Source organism: Narcine bancroftii, chromosome 7 (assembly GCF_036971445.1).
Source record: "Narcine bancroftii isolate sNarBan1 chromosome 7, sNarBan1.hap1, whole genome shotgun sequence".
Lineage (NCBI taxonomy): Eukaryota > Metazoa > Chordata > Chondrichthyes > Torpediniformes > Narcinidae > Narcine > Narcine bancroftii.
The window spans coordinates 50,513,880-50,535,551 of record NC_091475.1 but is presented as its reverse complement, the minus strand read 5'-3'; the positions used below and the strand labels follow the sequence as shown (position 1 = coordinate 50,535,551).

Below are 21,672 nucleotides of genomic sequence, written 5' to 3'. Positions count from 1 at the left end.
CACCTTGCTCTTGTCTGGCTCCACACCTGCCCCTGACAGTTTATCTCCCAGAAAAGTGATTTCCTTGACACCAAACTGACATTTTTCTCCATTTAACTTTAATCCATACTTTTAAATACTTTTGGAGGCATTGTAGCACTTTGATGAGACTCACGTTGTGTTGTTTTTGTGTGGCTATCTATTGGATCATAACCTCTATGTACATATACGTACACCATTTATGCCATCTATGATGTGCTCCAATGTCCTGTGGAATAGTTCTGGAGCTGAGGAAATTCCAAAAGGCATTCTCGGCCAAATGGTGTATTAAATATACAGTATTTTGTGCTATCTTCTTGCAGTTTTATTTGTCAGAAGCCCTGGGTTGCATTCAATTTAGTGAAAAACTTTGCACCAGCCATATCACTTATAATTTCATCCCTGGTTGGAATTTGATAATATTCTGTCTTTATATTGGCATTGAAATCTTTTGGGTCCATGCATATGTGAAGGTTACCGTTCTTCTTTTTGACACACACCATTGAATTCACCCATTCTGTGGGCTCCTCCACTTTCTTTATGACCTCCAGTGCTGTCATTTAGTCGAGTTCCTGCTTGAACTTTTACTGGTGCTGGAACCTGCCTTGGGGCTGTGCGTCTGCTTGTAAGTGTATCTTATAGGTGAATGGTAGAACTCCAAACTCCTTGAAGATGTCTGGAAACTGATCCAATATTTCCTCTATGTTGTTCCATGCATTGTCGCTGTTAATGTGGTGCACTCTCTTGACTAGGCTTAGGTTTTCACATGTTTTGTCACCCAGCAATGATTATTATCCACCTGAACCTGTGAACTGAGGTGGTGCTTTTTATCTTTAACTTTCACCTTGAGTTTACATGTACCTTTTGTGTCGATGCTCTGTCCATTGTAGGCTTTGAACTGTACAAGATTTGCATGGAAGTATGGCTTTATCTTCATTGCCCTGATGTCATGCTCACAGACCTTTGCCTCTGTATCCAGCTTGATTGTAATATTTGTTCCTTTTGTATGTCATGACACGTTCTGCTCGACTCTGTTCTCGCTTAGCTGTTCAGTTTTTGTTGGTTTATAATCTTCCTGCACTGCCATGCTAATGAAAAATCTATCACTGAGGGCAGTTTCATTTCTCATGTGTACAGCATGCAAACTATCACTTCTGCTTTGTTTCCCTTTGGAAAAACATTGCCAATAGTGATTCTGCCCTATGTACTTATTACTGACGTTTTCATAGGCAGGGCATTGTTTTGGTGCATGTTGAATGTCATATTGTTTGCAATTGAATGTCTCTCCATCTTTGTTGTTTCCTATATCACATTTTTTGTTAATGTGTGTGGACACACACAGTGGCTATGGTTATACCTTCATTTTCACTGGCTTTTGCACTATCACCAAACTTTTTCGCATACTGTAGAGCATATCTTCACAGTTCCAGCTAAGGTAAGCTCTGTCTCTTGTAGCAACTTCTCTCTCACTTTCTTATCAATAATCCCAAACAAAATTTGATCACAGATCATTGAATCTTGCTGTGATCCAAATCTGCATGTTCTTGCTTTTAATTTCAAGTCCATATTTTTTTAAAAAAAGTGTCAAAGCTCTCTCCCTGCAGTCATGTGTGTGAGAGAAACATGTACCTCTCGAATATTTCATTTTTCTTTGGTGAGCGGTGTTCATCAAATATCTCAATAATCTTGTTGAAGTTTCCCTGGTTTTCTGCCTTGGCAAAAACAAATGTATTGAAAGCCTCTAGTGCTTGAGATCCCGTGATGGTAAGTAGAGGTGCAACGTTCCATGCATCAGGTTTGCTATCGAGTCCAATGACTTGCAGGTACAGCATGGATCATTGTTCGAACAACCTCCACACGTGGTAAACATTTCCAGTCTAATTTACAGCATCAGGAATCTTTACACTCTTTATATCTCTGCTGATAATGACTGATTCATGCTCTGCACACTCCTGGTGTTACTTCCATTCATGATTTTTTTTTATTGTGATAAAGAAACTGGTTCTTTTAAAACAACTATACTTTATTCGCTAAAGAACTCACTTGGGACCGTGTGGAGGAATCCATCTTGAATCCAACTGAGCTGCAAAACAAAATAGTCTTTGACTCCCTCTGGTGGTCAGGAGGATCTCTAGCATCCTATCATTATGGTTATGCAGCCTCTGCAGAAAGTAAAAGGTAACCACTGTTTTGGATCTGGGTCCTTTTCCATGAATAAGAAAAAAAACAGATAGATTCCTGAATAAAAAGGTAGAGGGAGATAGGAGGAGAGTAGGAAGGGGGAGGAGCTTGGGACGTATCTAGGGTATGGTACATGCCCTCAGCGCCACTTGAAGGGGGCACCACTGAGCATTTTCCACCTCTGGTGGTCCCCACACCTTCCCCGATGACTAGAAGTAGCGTATTGAAGGAGGTACAATTAGCGTAGATCGAGGCCTGATTCGTTTAGACCAAAACTGATTTTTTTAAAATCCCCCCGCTGACTTACAAAGAACACACACTTTTTTCTTCTCCACTTCGTCCTCCCATTTTCTCTCAACTTATTAAAAGGCCAAAGCCAAATACAACATGGCGGCCACAAAGACCAGCTCTCATGAGACCTCCTTGACCTGTGGTCATTTATTTTGATGCATGGAATGACAAAGGTTGGCCACCCCTGCTATAAGCACTATTTTTCATAGATATGCCCCTGGGAGGAGCACAAGCAAACAGGTAAGAATAGGTGGATAAAAGTGGGAGGGTAGAAGAGAAGAACAGTGAGAGATAATGGGGAGAGGGCAGATAGCTAAGAATAATAACTCTCTTGTCGGAGAAGGAGGGGGTGGGAGCTGGAGTAAAGGAGAATGAGGGATAGGGAAATAGAGAGAGAGAGAGAGAGAGAGAAGGGGTTTAATGAAAACAAGAAAAACCGATGTTAATGCCATCTGATTGGAAACTGCCAAGATAAATATAAGGTGTTCCTCTAATTTGCTGTGACCTCAGTTTGGCAATATATGAGGCTGTGGGTTGATGTATCAATGTATTAATAGTGTGTGGAATTAAAATGGTTGGCTACTAGGAGGTCCTTGTAATAGTTTTTTGTCTTTTCTGAAACTCCTTTCACAGATTTTTCAGCTCAAAGGCTGCTTTTAAATTTTCTTGAAATGGTTACTTATTTCAAGCAGGTTTGGGAAATTTGGCTTTATTTGTAAGATTCACTACTACCTTATAAATCTCAGGGCTCCTTAACATTGGTTTCTCTTGAATTAATCGCATTAAATGCAAGCTTGCCTACATTTTGTCGATGTAATGGATTCCAGTATTTTGACTTGGTAGCACTGAAAGAACAGTAGCTATACATGTAGTGTGGAAGTTTGAAGGAGACTTGGAGTTTGATAACATTCCCCTTCTGTTTCTATTAATATCTTCCTTGTTTGCTGCTGTTACAGAGCTTCACTGTGATACTTATTGACAACTTACTGCATAACCTGTTATTGTGAGCTGGTATTGGATAGGTCCTAAAACACAAAGAAAAATATTTTGGAATACCTCTTAACATATGTACATCAAATTTTTTGTGGGTACTCTTGGTCTCATTAATAAGGGTTACAAAATATTAGAATATGACTTGATATATTTTATTCACAGTACCTGAAGTTGTTGATGAAAAAGCAGGACATTTTCAACTTGTGGATTTTCAGATCTAGTTGCATTGCAGAGTGTCAAGTGAAATGTTTGATTAAAGTGGCGCCTTTTGGGAAGAAGAGAAGCAACACAGTGGCTCAGTTAGTGTAGCGGTTAGCCCAACCCTGTTATAGTGGCAGCAATCAGGACTGAGGTTCAAATCCCATGTAAGGAGTTTGTACGTTCTCCCCGTGTCTGCGTGGGTTTTCCTCAGATGCTCTGGTTTCCTTCAACCCTTTGAAATGTCCCAGGGTTGTTGGTCAATTGGGTGTAATTTGGCGGCATGGGCTTGTGAGCCAAAAGGGCCTGTTACCATGCTGTATGTCGAAATTTAAATTTAACAGATTGGACTAAGAGTAAAGTTGAGAGATATGCAGAGGAACTTTGAACAATAGTGATAGACACATTGGCATATGAACATTAAAAATATAGGGCAGTATAGATGAACTATAACTGACAAGTGCAGATTGATCTTGCACTGTCATAGATTAATTTATTTAATGGCTGGGACTCATGAGGCTAAGCTACAGAGCCCACCTCACTGACAAAAGACAAAGGAGGAAAAACCCAACACCCAACCCCAACCAACAAATTTTCCCTTGCAACCGCTGCAACCGTGTCTGCCTGTCCCGCATCGGACTTGTCAGCCACAAACGAGCCTGCAGCTGACGTGGACATTACCCCTCCATAAATCTTCGTCCGCGAAGCCAAGCCAAAGAAAGATGTTATTTAAAGTGTACTCCAACAAAATTTATCTTCCATAAGGCAATTTAGCTTCTTAATTGTGTCCCATTTCTTCCTCCAATTTTATTTTATTAGAGATGTTAGGATCATTTAAATAATGATTTAACTTTTATTCTTGAACATATTTAAATGTTGCTAGCAGAGTTTTAAAATAGTTTTGTGATATTTCATTTGAGAATTTTTGTGATGAATTCAAAGGTGAAAATGTAACTCCAATAATCTCTATTGTTCCAGCCTGTACTGATGTTGGATGAGATTATTGGACTATCAGATATAATTTGTATATAGTAATACTACAAGACTGTTAATTTGCTTTTTTTTTTAGATATTATACAATATGATAAATTGTTAGGTTTATCAGGTCAGTTGAAGGGGGTGCAGGAATTGGGGCATGTGAGTAGATAAGTAGTAGAAGGGTGTGTCAGAACTAAAAGCCCAGTGAGCGGGAAGGGTGTCTGAGAACTGAGCCTCCACTGAATTGAAAGGGAGCTTGGCAAACAATATCTGCTGAGCCAGATGCCGGACCATCATATTTTCAAAGAGACAAATAGGAGTTTACGGCATTCATTTTGTTGTGCACTTTAATGGAAAATGGAAACATGAGCATGAAAAGCATCTCACCACAAAATTCTCGGAGTGGCAGTGTTACCTAGAAATAACTTGTTAGTTATAATGCCAATAAAATATGAATAAATGTCAATGAGATTTTTAATATGTTATTTTTAAGTGTGGCTGGACAACATGATCTTCTGAGTGAAAACATTTTGCATTAAGTTTATGTATGCCTTGTTATTGTTCTAAATCACACTTACATTTGCATTTCCATGCTTCTCATTAATGGCCATTTTCATGAAATATACAAATGTAAATGGAGTTTGTTATAAATTGTTCTGATGCCTTCTATATTGTAACTTCTTGTTACCTGTGTTTTCTCTCCTATCTCCTGCATCAGCTCATACACATTTCCCTTTTTGTTTGATCTGCATCTGCTCACTTCAAATCATAATGTGAGTTTAAGAACCTGAAGTGTTCTAGCACAGTAGTATGATGAAGATATCAAGTAATCAAACATTTCATTGCAGGCTTTTAAGAGGCAGGCAATTTATTATAACTATTTATTATCAATTGGAATAATTCAATCACCAAGCAATTTTTTTCACAAAAAATGACAAAGGTACATTTGAGATCCAAATAATATTGGATATTAATTTTCCCACATTTTAAGACTTGCTTTAAGAGCCTGCATTGGAATTCAGAATGCTGCATAGTTAGCTCCAGTAGATGCTTTGAAATAATTTCGGCAATTGTTTTTCTTTTTTATAATGTGCTTCATTGTGTAAAACTTTATACATTAATGGCATTCTTTTTTATTCTTCTTTGAAAATAGATCTGCTATTAAATATAAAATACAAATTGTAATTTGTAATTTAATTACACGGAATGGTAAACTGTATCTTGATTATTTTTCTAACATTGTGTTGATTGTTATTTTTGTTCAATATTGTTATTCGATGCATTAACAAATGTGAACATGCCAAACAGGATGGGAGAAAATCTGTTTCAATGTAAAAAGAAGTTAGAAGGCAGTGAAACTTTCTGAATAGCCTCCTTGTTTTTGTTTGGAAGGACAAAGATTCCTAAAGTCATTGTGTTTTTGCACTTATTCCAAACTTACAAGTAATAGTTAAGGGAAATTCCAACAAAGTCTAAAGTGATTATCCGCAAACTAAGCGCTGTGCTATATTGAGATTATGAATGATATCATCTCACTTTGCCATTTTGGATTGCATTCTGTGAGCAATGGGACAAATGGTTATTGATGAACAGCTTGTGGGGTAAATTGTGGATTTAAAAAAATAATTAATTAAGAAGCATTATTTTAAGCAATAATTTAATTTCTGTTCAGTTAGTTTCTAGTTCATCAGATGAACCATACGTATAGAAACCTTAAGATGAATTGTTTGAACATCTTAAGTAAAAGATATTAAATGTTTCTCCACATATCAGTTATTTTGGTTATGTTGTCTATTTTGAGACAAGTCTATCCTTTTTGGAAATTAAATTAGGAAGGTGGATAGAAGAATGAACAATGTTATAGCAAGGGCTGATCAAAGCTAAAACTGGGTTTTGTAAAGTGAGGAAACTATTTCTAGATTTAGATATTTTCAAATAAAGAATCCTATTCTTTATCAACATCATCAACTGGCAGCTAAAAGCATTTCTATCTTTGATTTTAGGCCTGTTGATCATCATGGTTGAAGATGTTGGAAACTACATTTTATTTTCAAGTCTTAGAAATGATTTATTGTATACCAGTAACGAGAATGCAGACTACTCTGATTTTAATGAGTTTGTATAAATAATTTGTGTCCATCTTGGCGGCTCTTTTTAATGTTTTGAACTCCATTTATTTATGAATGTGTTGGGCTTGATGGTGTTCCATTGTCTGATCAGGACTAAATAATATTAAAAATTCAGCATAGATATAAAAGAATTCATAAAAGCAGCATTATATTTTGAAACCCCTTGAAAGTAAATCTTAAAAAGCATGCTCTATTTTCTTCAGAGATTGTCTTAACATTAGCTGATCAACAGTAGAAGACGTATTTTCATCTTTCACATGCTGGAGAATTTTAGGCTAGAAAACTTCCAAAGACAAATCCATGCTCCATAGCTGTCATTTGTTTGAGGGAATGACTATGGACTCCTAATAAATCACTTACTTACTTGGTGCTTCTGATGCAAAAGAGATACAGTTATGATTGAAAAGGGGTAGGTCAGGGATGCATTCAACCCCAGCCATTATGTTGTTTGTATATTTGACGACATCCTCACAATGTTATGCACACATAATAAACTCCAGAGAAAAAGAATCTGTGAGATGTGGCACTCTACAGTATTAACTCAAAATAATATTGAATTACAGATTTTCCCCAGGTATGTTACATCACGTTTGAAATAGAATGTTATGCACCATATTTGTATTAACCAGAGCAAGGTAGTGATCAATTTTTCTTTATGTCCATCCATCTATTCTATCATAGGCACGTGACTTGGAGCCAGGTGGTCACTATGTTCGTCTGAAGTTCACAATGAATAATCAAATTCAGTATTACATACCTAAACAAGAGGATATTCATGAACTGGTAAGAAACTTGAATTTAAATTTCCATAAGCAACAAATAGCTCTTAGCAGCCCATATGTATTTTTGCAAATGCACTGGTATTTTATTGATAGGGAAAAACAAATTCTGCATCATGGACATGAACAGAAGCTTTTGTGTAATTTGTCATTTGCATAAATATTCTGAAACCAAGTAAATTTTCTTCTTATTTATTCCTATTTAGCATTGTAATTTGTTTGAGGAGGTGGGGTTGCATTGCTTGTCAGGGAAAATATTACAGCGGTGCCTAGGAAGGATAGATTAGAGGGCACATCCACGGAGGCTATTTGGGTGGAACTGAGGAGTAGGAAAGGAGAGGTTACACTTGTAGGGGTGTATTATAGACCACCTGGAGGGGACCGAGACCTAGAGGAGCAAATCTGTAGGGAGATAGTAGATATTTGTGATAAGCACAGGGTTGTAATTATGGGAGATTTTAATTTTCCACATATAGATTGGGAAACACATTCTGTGAAAGGAATGGATGGGTTAGAGTTTGTGAAATGTGTGCAAGATAGTTTTTTACAACAATATGTAGAGGTGCCGACCAGAGAAGGAGCAGTGTTAGATCTACTGTTGGCAAATGGGATGGGTCAAGTGACGGAGGTTTGTGTTGGCGAGCACTTCGGGTCCAGTGATCATAATGCCATCAGCTTCAATGTCATTATGGAAAGAGAGAAATCAGGGCCAAGGATTGAGGTTTTTGATTGGGGAAAAGCTAGATTTGAGGAGATGCGAAAGGACTTGCAGGGTGTGCATTGGGACAATTTGTTTTATGGGCAGGATGTAGTAGAGAGATGGAAGTCTTTTAAAGATCAGATTTTGAGAGTGCAAAAGCTTTATGTTCCTGTTAGGTTAAAAGGAGGGGCAAAAGGTTTGAGAGAGCCGTGGTTTTCAAGGAATATTGGAAACTTGGTTCGAAGAAAAAGGGAGGCGTACATTAGATATAAGAAGCATGGAGTTAAGGAGATGTTTGAAAGATACATTGAATGTAAGAGGAATCTTAAGAGAGGAATTAGGAAAGCTAAAAGAAGGTACGAGAAAACTATGGCAAGCAGGGTGAAAACTAATCCAAAAGAGTTCTACAAATATGTTAATGGTAAGAGGAAAGCTAGAGACAAAATTGGTCCCTTAGAAAATCAGAGTGGAAAACTGTGTGTGGAACCTAGAGAAATGGGGGAAATATTGAACAGTTTCTTTTCTTCGGTATTCACTAAGGAGAAGGATATTGGGAGATGTGGGATAAAAAAAGCAAATTGGGTAAATATGGGGAATATAGAGATTACAAAAGGTGTAGTTTTAAGGCTTTTGAAGAATATAAAGGTGGATAAGTCTCCGGGACCAGACGGGATCTTCCCCAGGACATTGAGAGAAGTGAAGGAGGAAATAGCAGAGGCTCTGGCGGTAATTTTTCAAATGCCATTAGATATGGGGATAGTACCGGAGGATTGGCGCATTGCGCATGTGGTTCCGTTATTTAAAAAGGGTTCAAGGAGGAAGCCTGGCAACTATCGGCCTGTAAGTTTGACGTCTGTGGTAGGTAAATTAATGGAGAAAATTCTTAGAGATAGTACTTATAAACATCTGGATAGACAGGGTCTGATCAGGAGCACTCAACATGGATTTGTGGGAGGAAGGTCATGTTTGACCAATCTGATTGAATTTTTTGAAGAGGTGACTAGGAATGTGGATGAGGGTAGCGCAGTGGATGTTGTCTATATGGACTTCAGTAAGGCCTTCGATAAGGTACCACATGGAAGGTTAGTTAGGAAGGTGCAGTCTTTAGGTATAAATTTTGAGATAGTCAAATGGATTGAACATTGGCTGAAAGGGAGAGGCCAGAGAGTGGTAGTGGATAATTGTCTGTCAGGTTGGAGGCCGGTGACCAGTGGTGTGCCTCAAGGATCTGTATTGGGCCCATTGTTGTTCGTTATATACATTAATGATCTAGATGATGGGGTGGTGAATTGGATTAGTAAATATGCAGACGATACTAAGATAGGTGGAATAGTGGATAATGAAGAAGGTTTTCAAGGATTGCAGAGGGATTTGGGCTGCTTAGAAAAGTGGGCTGAAAAATGGCAGATGGAATTTAATGCTGATAAGTGTGAGGTGCTTCATTTTGGTAAGAAGAATCAGAATTGGACATATGTGGTAAATGGGAGAGTATTGAGGAATACAGAAGAGCAGAAAGATTTAGGAGTAACGGTACATCGTTCCCTGAAGGTAGAAACTCACGTGAATAGGGTGGTGAAGAAGGCTTTTAGTATGCTGGCCTTTATCAATCATTGCATGGAATATAGGAGTTGGGAGGTGATGTTGAGATTGTATAAGACGTTGGTGCGGCCTAATTTGGAGTTCTGTGTGCAGTTCTGGTCGCCGAATTATAGGAAGGATATAAACAGAGTGGAGAGAGTGCAGAGAAAGTTTACCAGAATGTTGCCTGGGTTTAAGCATCTGGAGTATGGGGAGAGATTGGACAGATTGGGTCTTTATTCTTTGGAGCGTAGAAGGTTGAGAGGGGATTTGATAGAAGTATTTAAGATTATGAAAGGGATAGACAAAATGGATGTGGATAGACTATTTCCGTTAAGAGGAGGAAAGTTTAAAACAAGAGGACATGAGTTAAGAATTAAGGGGCAGAGGTTTAGAGGTAACATGGGGGGGAACTTCTTTACTCAGAGAGTGGTAGCTGTGTGGAATGATCTTCCGGGAGAAATAGTGGCGGCGGAGTCAATTGTATTATTTAAGAAAAGGTTGGACAGGTATATGGATGAAAAGAAGATGGAGGGTTATGGGCATTGTGCAGGGAGGTGGGACTAGAAAGGGGTGTTTGGTTCGGTGCGGACTAGAAGGGCCTAATGGCCTGTTTCCGTGCTGTAATTGTTATGTTATGTTATATGTTATGTTATTACACAAAAAAAATCTCAAAAATGCAAAAGCAACATTGTTCTGTGCCACCTGGCTATAATTGCCATCTTGTCATCATAGACTTGTTTCTGGAGTTGTGAAAATCAAATGATAAAACAAGTGGAAGGAAGGCATGGTTGGAGAATGATCTCAGATCTTGTCAAAATGCATATTTACCATGCTAATACCTTGCTGTTTTTTACATTAATGTAAAATTGATATTACTTTTCATGGTTGGTTTTGTCCTTCAGATTTTTTTCATTTCTGTAATTTATAAAATCATAGATAGAATCATAGACCCATTGGGCTTTGCCCACTTACAGAAAGAAGAATTTACTCAGTCACGTTGTCCAGCTCTTTCTTCCATTTTGATCAATTTAATTTCGAAGTGACAATTGAGACTGCTTCTCGTCCATTTTCAGGCAATGAATTTCATAGAGGTAAAAATGTGCAGTTTCCACCGACTAATGCAGTGCACTAAAGTGCTGGAGAAACCGAGCAGATCAGGCAGCATCCATAGAAAGTAAAAGGCAGTCAACATTTTGGGCCTGAGCCCTTTTTCACAAGTCCCAAAAACCAGGCAGTTGCCTGAATAAAAAGGAGGGGAGGCGGGAAGGGGAAGAAATGAAGACTAACAGGCAATGGGTATTGGATGGATGCAGTGGGAGGATAGAAGCAATGGGGGAGAGGGCAGAGGGCTCAGCTCTCTGATAAGAGAAGGAAAGAAAGAGGAGGAGAGACTAGGGAAGGGTGAATGAAAATTGGCAAAGTCGATACTGATGTTGCCCTCATTTTACTCATGATTTGTCTCTCTGTCACTTTAAACATTTGTCCTCTTATTTGCAATCCTTTGCCAATGGCAACAATTTTACTTTCTCACTTCTTGAGGTCATGACTTTGAACAGCCCTTATCAAATCACCTCCTGCTTATCAGATTACTCCCCCTTAATCTTGGTTTGATGTTTAGTTTTTAGCATGGATCCTGAAGTAGATCACCTTGGCTTCCCAAGCAGATACTATGTTCAGAGCAGAGTGTCAAATGTGCCTCATGCCATGACTTTGCCATTGTTTCGAAGCACCCATTGCGTGGCGCCTATTCCACTGGATTTGTAAGAAGTGAGTTGTGGCATGTTTACCCAGCAGTTCCATGCAACTCCAATCTTAAACTGCCATAAAGTTCAAAAGTATTGTATTCACTTTCATAACATAACAAAACTGACTGTGAATTTCAAAGTAACCATTGAATAATGTACGAATTACAATGACAACAACTATTTATGACTTTTCTTATCTGAGAGTTGTCAAACAAATCCTGGCAATGAGCACTTAATCAGATGGAGAGCTGATTGAAAATACTGATGTAAAGAAACATGAAGACATGGAACTCCAGAGTTTAAAGCTGTGAAAGCTGAAGATGATGAAACAATTAAAATTGGGGATGTTCAGAATGCCAACACAGAAGAATCACAGATATCTCCTCCAGCTGTATTAATTTAGAGACTGCAGAGATAGGGTGGAGTGCGGTATGGAAGGGTTTGGAGAAGGGAAGAGAATCTTAAGATGGACCTGATAACGTACAAACACCTTGCAGGCAGTGCTGGATCCGAACCCAGGTCACTAACCGCTATACCAACCATCCTGCCATATTATGAAAACGGGACCTTCATCACCTCTGGATGGAGAAAAGAAATCATGATACGTTTTCTAAATTCTAAAATTTAAAATCGAAGCTTTTGGCTTTTGACCTGCTTGCTAAGGAAACTTTGTCTTTCCTATCCACCCTATCTGGGCTCCCTATATTTTGCACAATTAATATTTCTTTGGTCAGTTTGATCATAAAGAAGCAAAAATTCTCCATTGTCAACATTCTCTAATCCTGGCAACATACCCATAAATCTCAATTGCAAACATTCTATTCTGCTATAACTGTGCCATCAATTTATAAATCATCTTCAAACTTCTTACTCCTCTCCATCTATCTCATCATTGGTACATATCATTTAAAGAAAAAAAAAGCATAGAGCCCTAATACTGAGCCCTGTGGCATTTGTTCTCCATTCATTAAGAAAACCATCAATCGTTATAATTGGATTCCTGACCTGGAGTCAATTTTAGATCCAACTTGCCACTTTTCATTTGATCTCATGTACATGAAATTCACTGAATAAGTCTTGTAGAATTTCGTCAAAAATTCCCACAGTACTTGAGCTGAAGCACACATTGTCTGAGGCAAAAAATAATGAAAAAATAATACAGATAGGTATTTTTTAAAAACTAATATTTATAAATAACTGAAACAGGTCCAAAAATGTTTTCTCCTCTGCATGAGTTTTAATTGTTATTTTTTGTTAGTACGGAAGGATTCTCATGCCCATGAAGGAAAGAATGTATTTGTCCTCAACTTTCAAGCCTGGGTTACTTTTGCTGAGATGGGCATAAATAAATTATATTGCTATCCATTATGAATAATTTTCCAAGTAGCAATCTGGAAAAGGATGAATAAAAACTAAATGTAGAAATCATTGTCTTGACACTACTACCTTGGGGAGATGTTAATGCAATGTTGTGGCATGCTATCCTGCAACAAATTTGGCACTGATATATTATCACACGGAATCTATTTTTATAAATATATTAATAAATTGATAGTATTTCTCAATAATTTTGTATTACACTTTTCTGTGATTTTACTTCTATTTTGAAATTAATCAAAGTTACTGTTTTTTTTCCTCAGTGGTACGAAGAAATTGAAATTTGTCCTAAAATTACACATCATGTTCAATTTGACAAGTCTGATACTTCCATCAGTTATGGTAAGGATGTGGGCAAAATGTTGCAAATACTAAAAAATATTGATGCCATTTTTTTGTATTGGTTATTTATGATTTTATTATTTTTTTGGCTATTATGTTTCAAATTTTAAAAGTTTTTAAGAATTCCATTAAATTTCAGATCAGTCTTGAAACTGGTATGTGTCTTGATTTGACCTCAGAAAAAGATCAGTGTATAGCAAGTGGTCTGATTATATGGTTGTTGTTTTGAGTTATTCTGTAAAATAGAATTGTGGCAGACATGCCTCCTGTGCTGTTTTGTTTGACATGTATAATGTGAATTGCGAGCCTATTTGCTTTTTAAAAAAATTACTTTGAAAATAAGAGGAGACTGAAATCTGAATGATATTTCCATGAAATAGACTTTTCTGAAAGTTTCTTCCTATTGCTTTTCCATTTACTCAGTGTCTAAATTATAATGTAAACATAAAAAATTAGCATGCTTCCCAACTCCAGAGAATAATGAGTAACTTGCTTAGAGGGACTCAGCACAAAAGTGGGAATGACTTTACTGACTTTTCCTCCTTAACTGGAAAATTAAGTAGATGAGAATAGTGCAATTATAATATTAATCTCGGTCGGTAAAACATTTGCGCAGCAATTAAATGTATTTTTAAAAAATCTGTGGTAACTGGAACTGTGCCATAGAACCTGGAGTGAGAAAACACTTCACACCGTTCAATGAAAGGGGAAAAGGATTAATCCAGAATTTTGCCCAGTTAGATTTATTTCAGTTGTGGGTAATCATCTTTAGTTCAAAATGCAGACTAAATTAGAAAATCAGTGAACACATGAATAAATTAAGTATTGCAAGCAAGTGTATCTTTCTTGATGGCAAACAAGAGGGACTGCAGATGCTGAAAACTGGGGACACAGAGAAAATGCTGAAGGAATTCAACAGGTCAAGCAGCATCCATTAGAAGGCAAAGGATAGTTGATATTTCAGGCCAAAACCTTTCATTATTCTGTGAAAGCTGCCTGACCTCATGAGTTCCTCCAGAATTTTCAGTACTTCTTGATGGCAAGTTGTGTTTGTGAAGAAGTGACCAATGCAGGAAATATTTAAGACAAATCTTTTGATTGAATTGTCTAATAATGGTGGATATATTATATGGTGTAGTATAAGAGAAAGTTCATATCTATGGATAGAAATTTTGATTGACAGATGGGAAATCAAATTAAAATAAGTTAATATAACTTGTGATGGAGAAACTAGAGGTCAATGCTATACCTATATTTGTTTTCCAATATAGAGCAATTTGGATACTCAGTTTAAGGAGTAAAATCATATTTATTTACAAAAGTTTTAAAGTGAAAGACTTGAGGAAAACAATACCAGGTTAGTGTTACGGTCAGTCGGATGGCAAATATAATTTATGCACCTCAGATTGAAATAGTAGTAAATTTTAAGAGGAGAGGCTGTGAAGTATACATTTAATGGAAAGAGACAGAATGTTCAGATCAGTTGAGAAATACAGGAATAATATATATCTAATTCCCTAGTTATCAAAGTGCAAATAAATGTACATAAGAAGCACACACAACTTGAGTTTAAAAGCAGAGAAGCAAAATGTAAAGAAAGATGAATTTGTAATAATAATTAAATAGCAGACTGGATCATGCTGGAGTAGACCACCCACCTCAAATGGCTGTCTGAAGATACCATGTACCTGCTTTTACCTTGGCTGGATTGAGAGGACCAATCATACTGGACTTCTACAATTTCAGATTGGGCCTTGTGTTCCAATAGCAGCTATGCCCCAAATATTATTGGGTGAATATCCTTTGCTGATATATTCCACTTTGATAGAAGACAGAGCAGGGGGACAGGGGAAGAACTTTGTCCTCTGTCAAAGCAGTTATGGGTTTGGTTACAAAACAGAGAGTAAATTAATCAGCCCATCATTTCCATGCCAACTCTCTAGACCAACTCTCTGTCAGCCCCTTCTGTGTGGCCTTGCAGACTTTTCCTCATTATGTATTTATCCATCTCCCTCTTGAGGGACACATTGGAATCTGTCACCATCACATCTATAGGAAATGTATTCCAATTTCCAACCACAAACTGCAGAAGAAAGTTTTTCCTCATCTCAAGTACCTGACTTCTCCCTCACAATAATAGGAACAGCCTCTCACTGTCTACTTTGTCCAGACACTTGAACATCTTTTACACTTACCATGAAATCTTACTTCAGCATTTTCTTCTTCAAAGAAAACAATCCCAACTACAATTTATCTTTATCACTGTAATATCCTTGGATATTCTCTTCTCTCTCTCCCTCCCCCCCTCTCTCTTTCTTACCACCCTTCTCACCATTCATTGCCTGTTAATTCATAGACTAATATCCTGATTGAAATAAGACAATAACAAAAGAGTGTAATTAGTCATTCAGCCTATGATCCACCATTCAAATCATGGTGTGTGTGTATGTTTTTTATATCTATATCTCCCTCCCTCCCTCCCTCCCTCCCTCCCTCCCTCCCTCCCTCCCTCCCTCCCTCCCTCCCTCCCTCCCTCCCTCCCTCCCTCCCTCCCTCCCTCCCTCCCTCCCTCCCTCTCTATACATATATCTATTTCTCTCTATTATATATATATGTGTGTGTGTGTATATATATATATATATATATATATATATATATGGTGCAGCCATATATATGGCTGCACCATTTCATCAGATGCAAGGATCGACAATGAGATAGACAACAGACTCGCCAAGGCAAATAGCGCCTTTGGAAGACTACACAAAAGAGTCTGGAAAAACAACCAACTGAAAAACCTCACAAAGATAAGCGTATACAGAGCCGTTGTCATACCCACACTCCTGTTCGGCTCCGAATCATGGGTCCTCTACCGGCACCACCTACGGCTCCTAGAACGCTTCCACCAGCGTTGTCTCCGCTCCATCCTCAACATCCATTGGAGCGCTCACACCCCTAACGTCGAGGTACTCGAGATGGCAGAGGTCGACAGCATCGAGTCCACGCTGCTGAAGATCCAGCTGCGCTGGATGGGTCACGTCTCCAGAATGGAGGACCATCGCCTTCCCAAGATCGTATTATATGGCGAGCTCTCCACTGGCCACCGTGACAGAGGTGCACCAAAGAAAAGGTACAAGGACTGCCTAAAGAAATCTCTTGGTGCCTGCCACATTGACCACCGCCAGTGGGCTGATAACGCCTCAAACCGTGCATCTTGGCGCCTCACAGTTTGGCGGGCAGCAGCCTCCTTTGAAGAAGACCGCAGAGCCCACCTCACTGACAAAAGGCAAAGGAGGAAAAACCCAACACCCAACCCCAACCAACCAATTTTCCCTTGCAACCGCTGCAATCGTGTCTGCCTGTCCCGCATCGGACTGGTCAGCCACAAACGAGCCTGCAGCTGACGTGGACTTTTTACCCCCTCCATAAATCTTCGTCCGCGAAGCCAAGCCAAAGAAGAAGATATATATATATATATATATACACATATCAGATTCTCTCCACTAGTAGTTAATGTTGTGAACAATGAATTCCAGAAAGGACATTAAAACCATAGAGGATGCAGATTCAGCAATCAGAAGTTAAAAATTAAAGTTATGGATTAATATAAAATTGGAAAATTTACCATTGAAACAGAGAAAACTGGGTAAAATATTTTAAATTAATATTTTCAGAAATGAATGTTGAAAGAGTGCTCATTGAAGGAGTTGGTGACAAGGATTCATCAATGTAGTCATTATCTGAGAGAATTCATTGATAGGCTGGGAATATTTCATGTTATTGAGTTCTAGCAGCAGGCAATGATTAGCACAATGAATGGTTGCAGAAAATCTTAACAGAAAACTGAAAAAACTGAAGCAAAGGAAGGTAAAAAGTGAATAAGACAGGCATGTCCTGAATATCCTGATGCGGGGTCTCTACCCCAAATGTCAACTATCCCTCTGCCTTCACATATGCTGCCTGACCTGCTGAGTTCCACCAGCAGTTTTCTTTTGTTTTGCTTTAGGCTACAGCATGTGCAGTCTTTTGTATTCACCCTAAATCTTTTGGGGTTATTGGGTACAACAATGCCTACAACCTTCCAATAAACTAACTAGATGATGACTTTTTGTCTCACAAACCCATGCCCCTGTTGGAAGGGAATCATTTTGGGTTACCATTGAAATGAATCAACAATGTCTGAATTAACAAAGTGGACTGCTTCTGTGATGTAAATTTTCATGCTAGTTTGATCAAAACAAAGGAGTACTTTATCACAAGCTGCTTTGAAATAATTTATTTTGTGCACAGAGAGCTTTTGAGCAAAAAGGTTAATGATTTTGGTAAATGAGAGGAAATGAAAGTAATAGATTTACAACTGGTGTACTAGTCTTAACATCCTCTTGTTTTGATCTGTTTTTGAAGATCCCATGTGGCAGGAGAAAAATAAAATAACCACTATGTGGTGCTGCAGAACATGGTGCACTTAATTTATTTACAAACACCAAAAAAAAAGCAACAATGCAGAGAAATACTCGCCATTACAACTAACCTATGCATGAGTTAATCCAAAAACAATATACATACTATATCAATGCTTTTGTTGGTAATACTGGTATGAGTAACTGAATTATGCTGCTTTTTTTTACTTCATGGGATAGGGATGTCACTGTCAATGTCTCCATTTATCTATGCATAAGAACTGAAGGTCGTGAAGTCCATTTCAGACACCGTTTGTGTTTGGAGTCATATCCAGGCCAGTTTAGGAAGGACTACAGATTTTCTGTACAGCAAGGCTGTGTTCTCGCACCAACCCTCTTTTCAATCTTCTTCAGCATGATGCTGAACCAAGCCATGAAAGACCCCAACAATGAAGACGCTGTTTACATCCGGTACCGCACGGATGGCAGTCTCTTCAATCTGAGGCGCCTGCAAGCTCACACCAAGACACAAGAGAAACTTGTCCGTGAACTACTCTTTGCAGATGATGCCGCTTTAGTTGCCCATTCAGAGCCAGCTCTTCAGCGCTTGACGTCCTGCTTTGCGGAAACTGCCAAAATGTTTGGCCTGGAAGTCAGCCTGAAGAAAACTGAGGTCCTCCATCAGCCAGCTCCCCACCATGACTACCATCCCCCCCACATCTCCATCGGGCACACAAAACTCAAAACGGTCAACCAGTTTACCTATCTCGGCTGCACCATTTCATCAGATGCAAGGATCGACAATGAGATAGACAACAGACTCGCCAAGGCAAATAGCGCCTTTGGAAGACTACACAAAAGAGTCTGGAAAAACAACCAACTGAAAAACCTCACAAAGATAAGCGTATACAGAGCCGTTGTCATACCCACACTCCTGTTCGGCTCCGAATCATGGGTCCTCTACCGGCACCACCTACGGCTCCTAGAACGCTTCCACCAGCGTTGTCTCCGCTCCATCCTCAACATCCATTGGAGCGCTTACACCCCTAACGTCGAAGTACTCGAGATGGCAGAGGTCGACAGCATCGAGTCCACGCTGCTGAAGATCCAGCTGCGCTGGATGGGTCACGTCTCCAGAATGGAGGACCATCGCCTTCCCAAGGTCCTGTTATATGGCGAGCTCTCCACTGGCCACCGTGACAGAGGTGCACCAAAGAAAAGGTACAAGGACTGCCTAAAGAAATCTCTTGGTGCCTGCCACATTGACCACCGCCAGTGGGCTGATAACGCCTCAAACCGTGCATCTTGGCGCCTCACAGTTTGGCGGGCAGCAACCTCCTTTGAAGAAGACCGCAGAGCCCACCTCACTGACAAAAGGCAAAGGAGGAAAACCCAACACCCAACCCCAACCAACCAATTTTCCCCTGCAACCGCTGCAACCGTGTCTGCCTGTCCCGCATCGGGCTTGTCAACCACAAACGAGCCTGCAGCTGACGTGGATATTTACCCCCTCCATAAATCTTCGTCCGCGAAGCCAAGCCAAAGAAGAAGACAGATTTTCTTCCTTTGAGGGCCTTTGATAATCAATTTTAAATGACAATCCAGTTGTTTTGTGGTCACCATTACTGAGCAGCATAGTTAATGTAGCAGTCAGTGCATGATGAACAAATCTGGATTTGAATCTGGCACTGCCAGAGCGGCGCACTGAGTGAGTGGGGCACTGAAGAAGCCTTTGCTCAACAGGATAAGGCAAAAGCAGGCGAGGAGAAAGGTAAGTGGGATTATTTTAGCTCAGTCATACCTATGGCATTAGTGCTTTGAACTGGATGTCAGATGTGGGAACCATGGGTGAGTCCCACCCTCCCAAATAGCCACATCTGCGTCAGGTGCACCGATATGCAGTTCCTTAAGGACCGAGTTGGGGAACTGGAGCTGCAACTTGAGGACTTACGGCTGGTAAGGGAGAGTGAAGAGTTGATAGATTCAACTTTCAGGGACATAGTTACCCCAAGACCAGATGTGTCAGTAAGTGGGTAACTGTCAGGGGAGGGAAGAAAAATACCAAGAAAATGGAGAGCACACCTGTGAATATCCCTCTCAGTAAAAGGTATATTTTGTTGGATGCAGTTGAGGGAGATGACCTGACAGAAGCTGGCAGCAGTGACCAGGTCACTGGCACTGAGCCTGGCATGGTGGACCAAAAGGTAAAGAGGAATGCAGTGGTCATTGGGGACTCCATTGTCAGAAATACAGACAGGAGATTCTGTGAGCCAGATAGGTATGCCCACATGGTGTGCTGCCTCCCTGGTGCAAGGGTGCGGGATATCTCAAATCGGGTCCAGGGTATTCTAAAAGGGGAAGGCAAACAGCCTGATGTCTTGGTACATGTGAGTACCAATGACATAGATAAAAAGAAGGAAGTACTGAAAAAGGATTACAGAGAGCTAGGATAGAAACTAAGAAATAGGACAGCCAGAGTGGTGATCTCTGGTTTGCTACCTGTGCCAAGTGCAACTGAGGACAAAAATGGAAGGTTAAGAAAAATGAATGTGTGGCTGAGGGGCTGGTGTAAAAGACAGGGTTTTGGCTTCTTGGATCATTGGGATCTCTTTTGGGGAAGACATGACCTCTCCAAGAAGGATGGGTTACACCTAAACCCAAAAGGGGTCAATATATTGGCAGCTAGGTTTGGTACAGCTGACGGGTACGGTTTAGGGGGTGGGAACCTGTATGATAGGGCAAAGGACAGAAAAGATAAAACAGGAAAAGTTAGGTTAGGCAGTGAAAGTAAAAAATCAGAAAGAGCAAGGAGGGTGAAAAAAGCAAATCTGAAGGCTTTATATCTTAATGCAAGAAGCATTCGGAACAAGGTAGATGAATTAGCTGTGGAAATTGAGATAAACAAATATGATTTGATTGGGGTTACAGAAACATGGCTGCAGGGTGGGCAAGCCTGGGAACTTAACATCCCGGGGTATACGATATTTAGGAGGGATCGGCAAGCAAGAAAAGGGGGTGGGGTAGTATTGATGGTGAGAGAAGGGACCGACACGATTGACAGAAAGGATATCAACTCGGAAGATGCGGAATCTATATGGGTTGAACTGAGGAATAGCAAGGGGCGGAAAACGTTAGTGGGGATGGTATATAGGCCTCCAAATAGTAGTGTAGAGGTGAGGGAAGGCATTAAAAGAGAAATTAGAAAAGCGTGCAATAAGGGAACAGCTGTCATCATGGGAGACTTTAATTGGCATATAGATTGGACTAGCCAAATTAGTAAAAATACTGATGAGGAGGAATTCCTTGGAATGTTTACGGGACGGTTATCAAGACCAATATGTCGAGGAACCAACTCGAGAGCAGGCCATTTTGGATTGGGTATTATGCAATGATAAGGGGCTAATCAACAATCTTGTTGTACGAGGCCCTTTGGGTAGGAGCGATCACAATATGATCGAATTCTCACTCGACATGGAGAGTGATGAAATTAAAACCGAGACTAAGGTCCTGAATTTAAATAAAGGGAATTATGATGGTATGAAACGGGAGTTGAGTAAGATTGATTGGGTGGTGTTTATGGGGGAGTTGACTGTGGATAGACAATGGAAAGCATTCACAGATCTAATGGAGAAATTGCAAAAATCGTTTATACTGGTATGGCATAAAAATAAACGAGAAAAAGTGACTCAACCATGGACAACAAGGGAAATTAGAGACAGCATTAGGTCCAAAGAGAGAGCATATCAATTGGCCAAAAAAAGTACCACAACCGAAGACTGGGAGCAGTTCAAGATGCACCAAAGGAGGACAAAGGGATTAATCAAGAGAGCAAAAATAAATTACGAAAGTAAGCTTGCGGCAAATATAAAAACCGACTGCAAAAGCTTTTATAAATATGTCAAGAGGAAAAGATTGGTGAAATCCAGAGTAGGTCCTTTGCAGTCGGAATCAGGGGAATATATA

The 21,672-nt window shown here is 39.5% G+C and overlaps 1 protein-coding gene across 12 annotated transcripts in view; it reads left to right on the top strand.

Annotated features, from left to right (window-relative positions):
- LOC138738906 (rho guanine nucleotide exchange factor TIAM1-like) overlaps positions 1 to 21,672 on the top strand; it is a 273,989-nt gene that overhangs the window by 127,248 nt on the left and 125,069 nt on the right. For 11 of the 12 annotated variants that reach the window (XM_069890079.1, XM_069890072.1, XM_069890074.1 and 8 more), the window contains 2 exons: positions 7,470 to 7,571; positions 13,234 to 13,312. In XM_069890079.1, the coding sequence (XP_069746180.1) occupies positions 7,470 to 7,571; positions 13,234 to 13,312 (181 nt within the window). Of the gene's footprint in view, positions 1 to 5,387; positions 5,433 to 7,469; positions 7,572 to 13,233; positions 13,313 to 21,672 lie in introns of those variants that run through there. The other variant, XM_069890082.1, reaches the window with a different exon arrangement.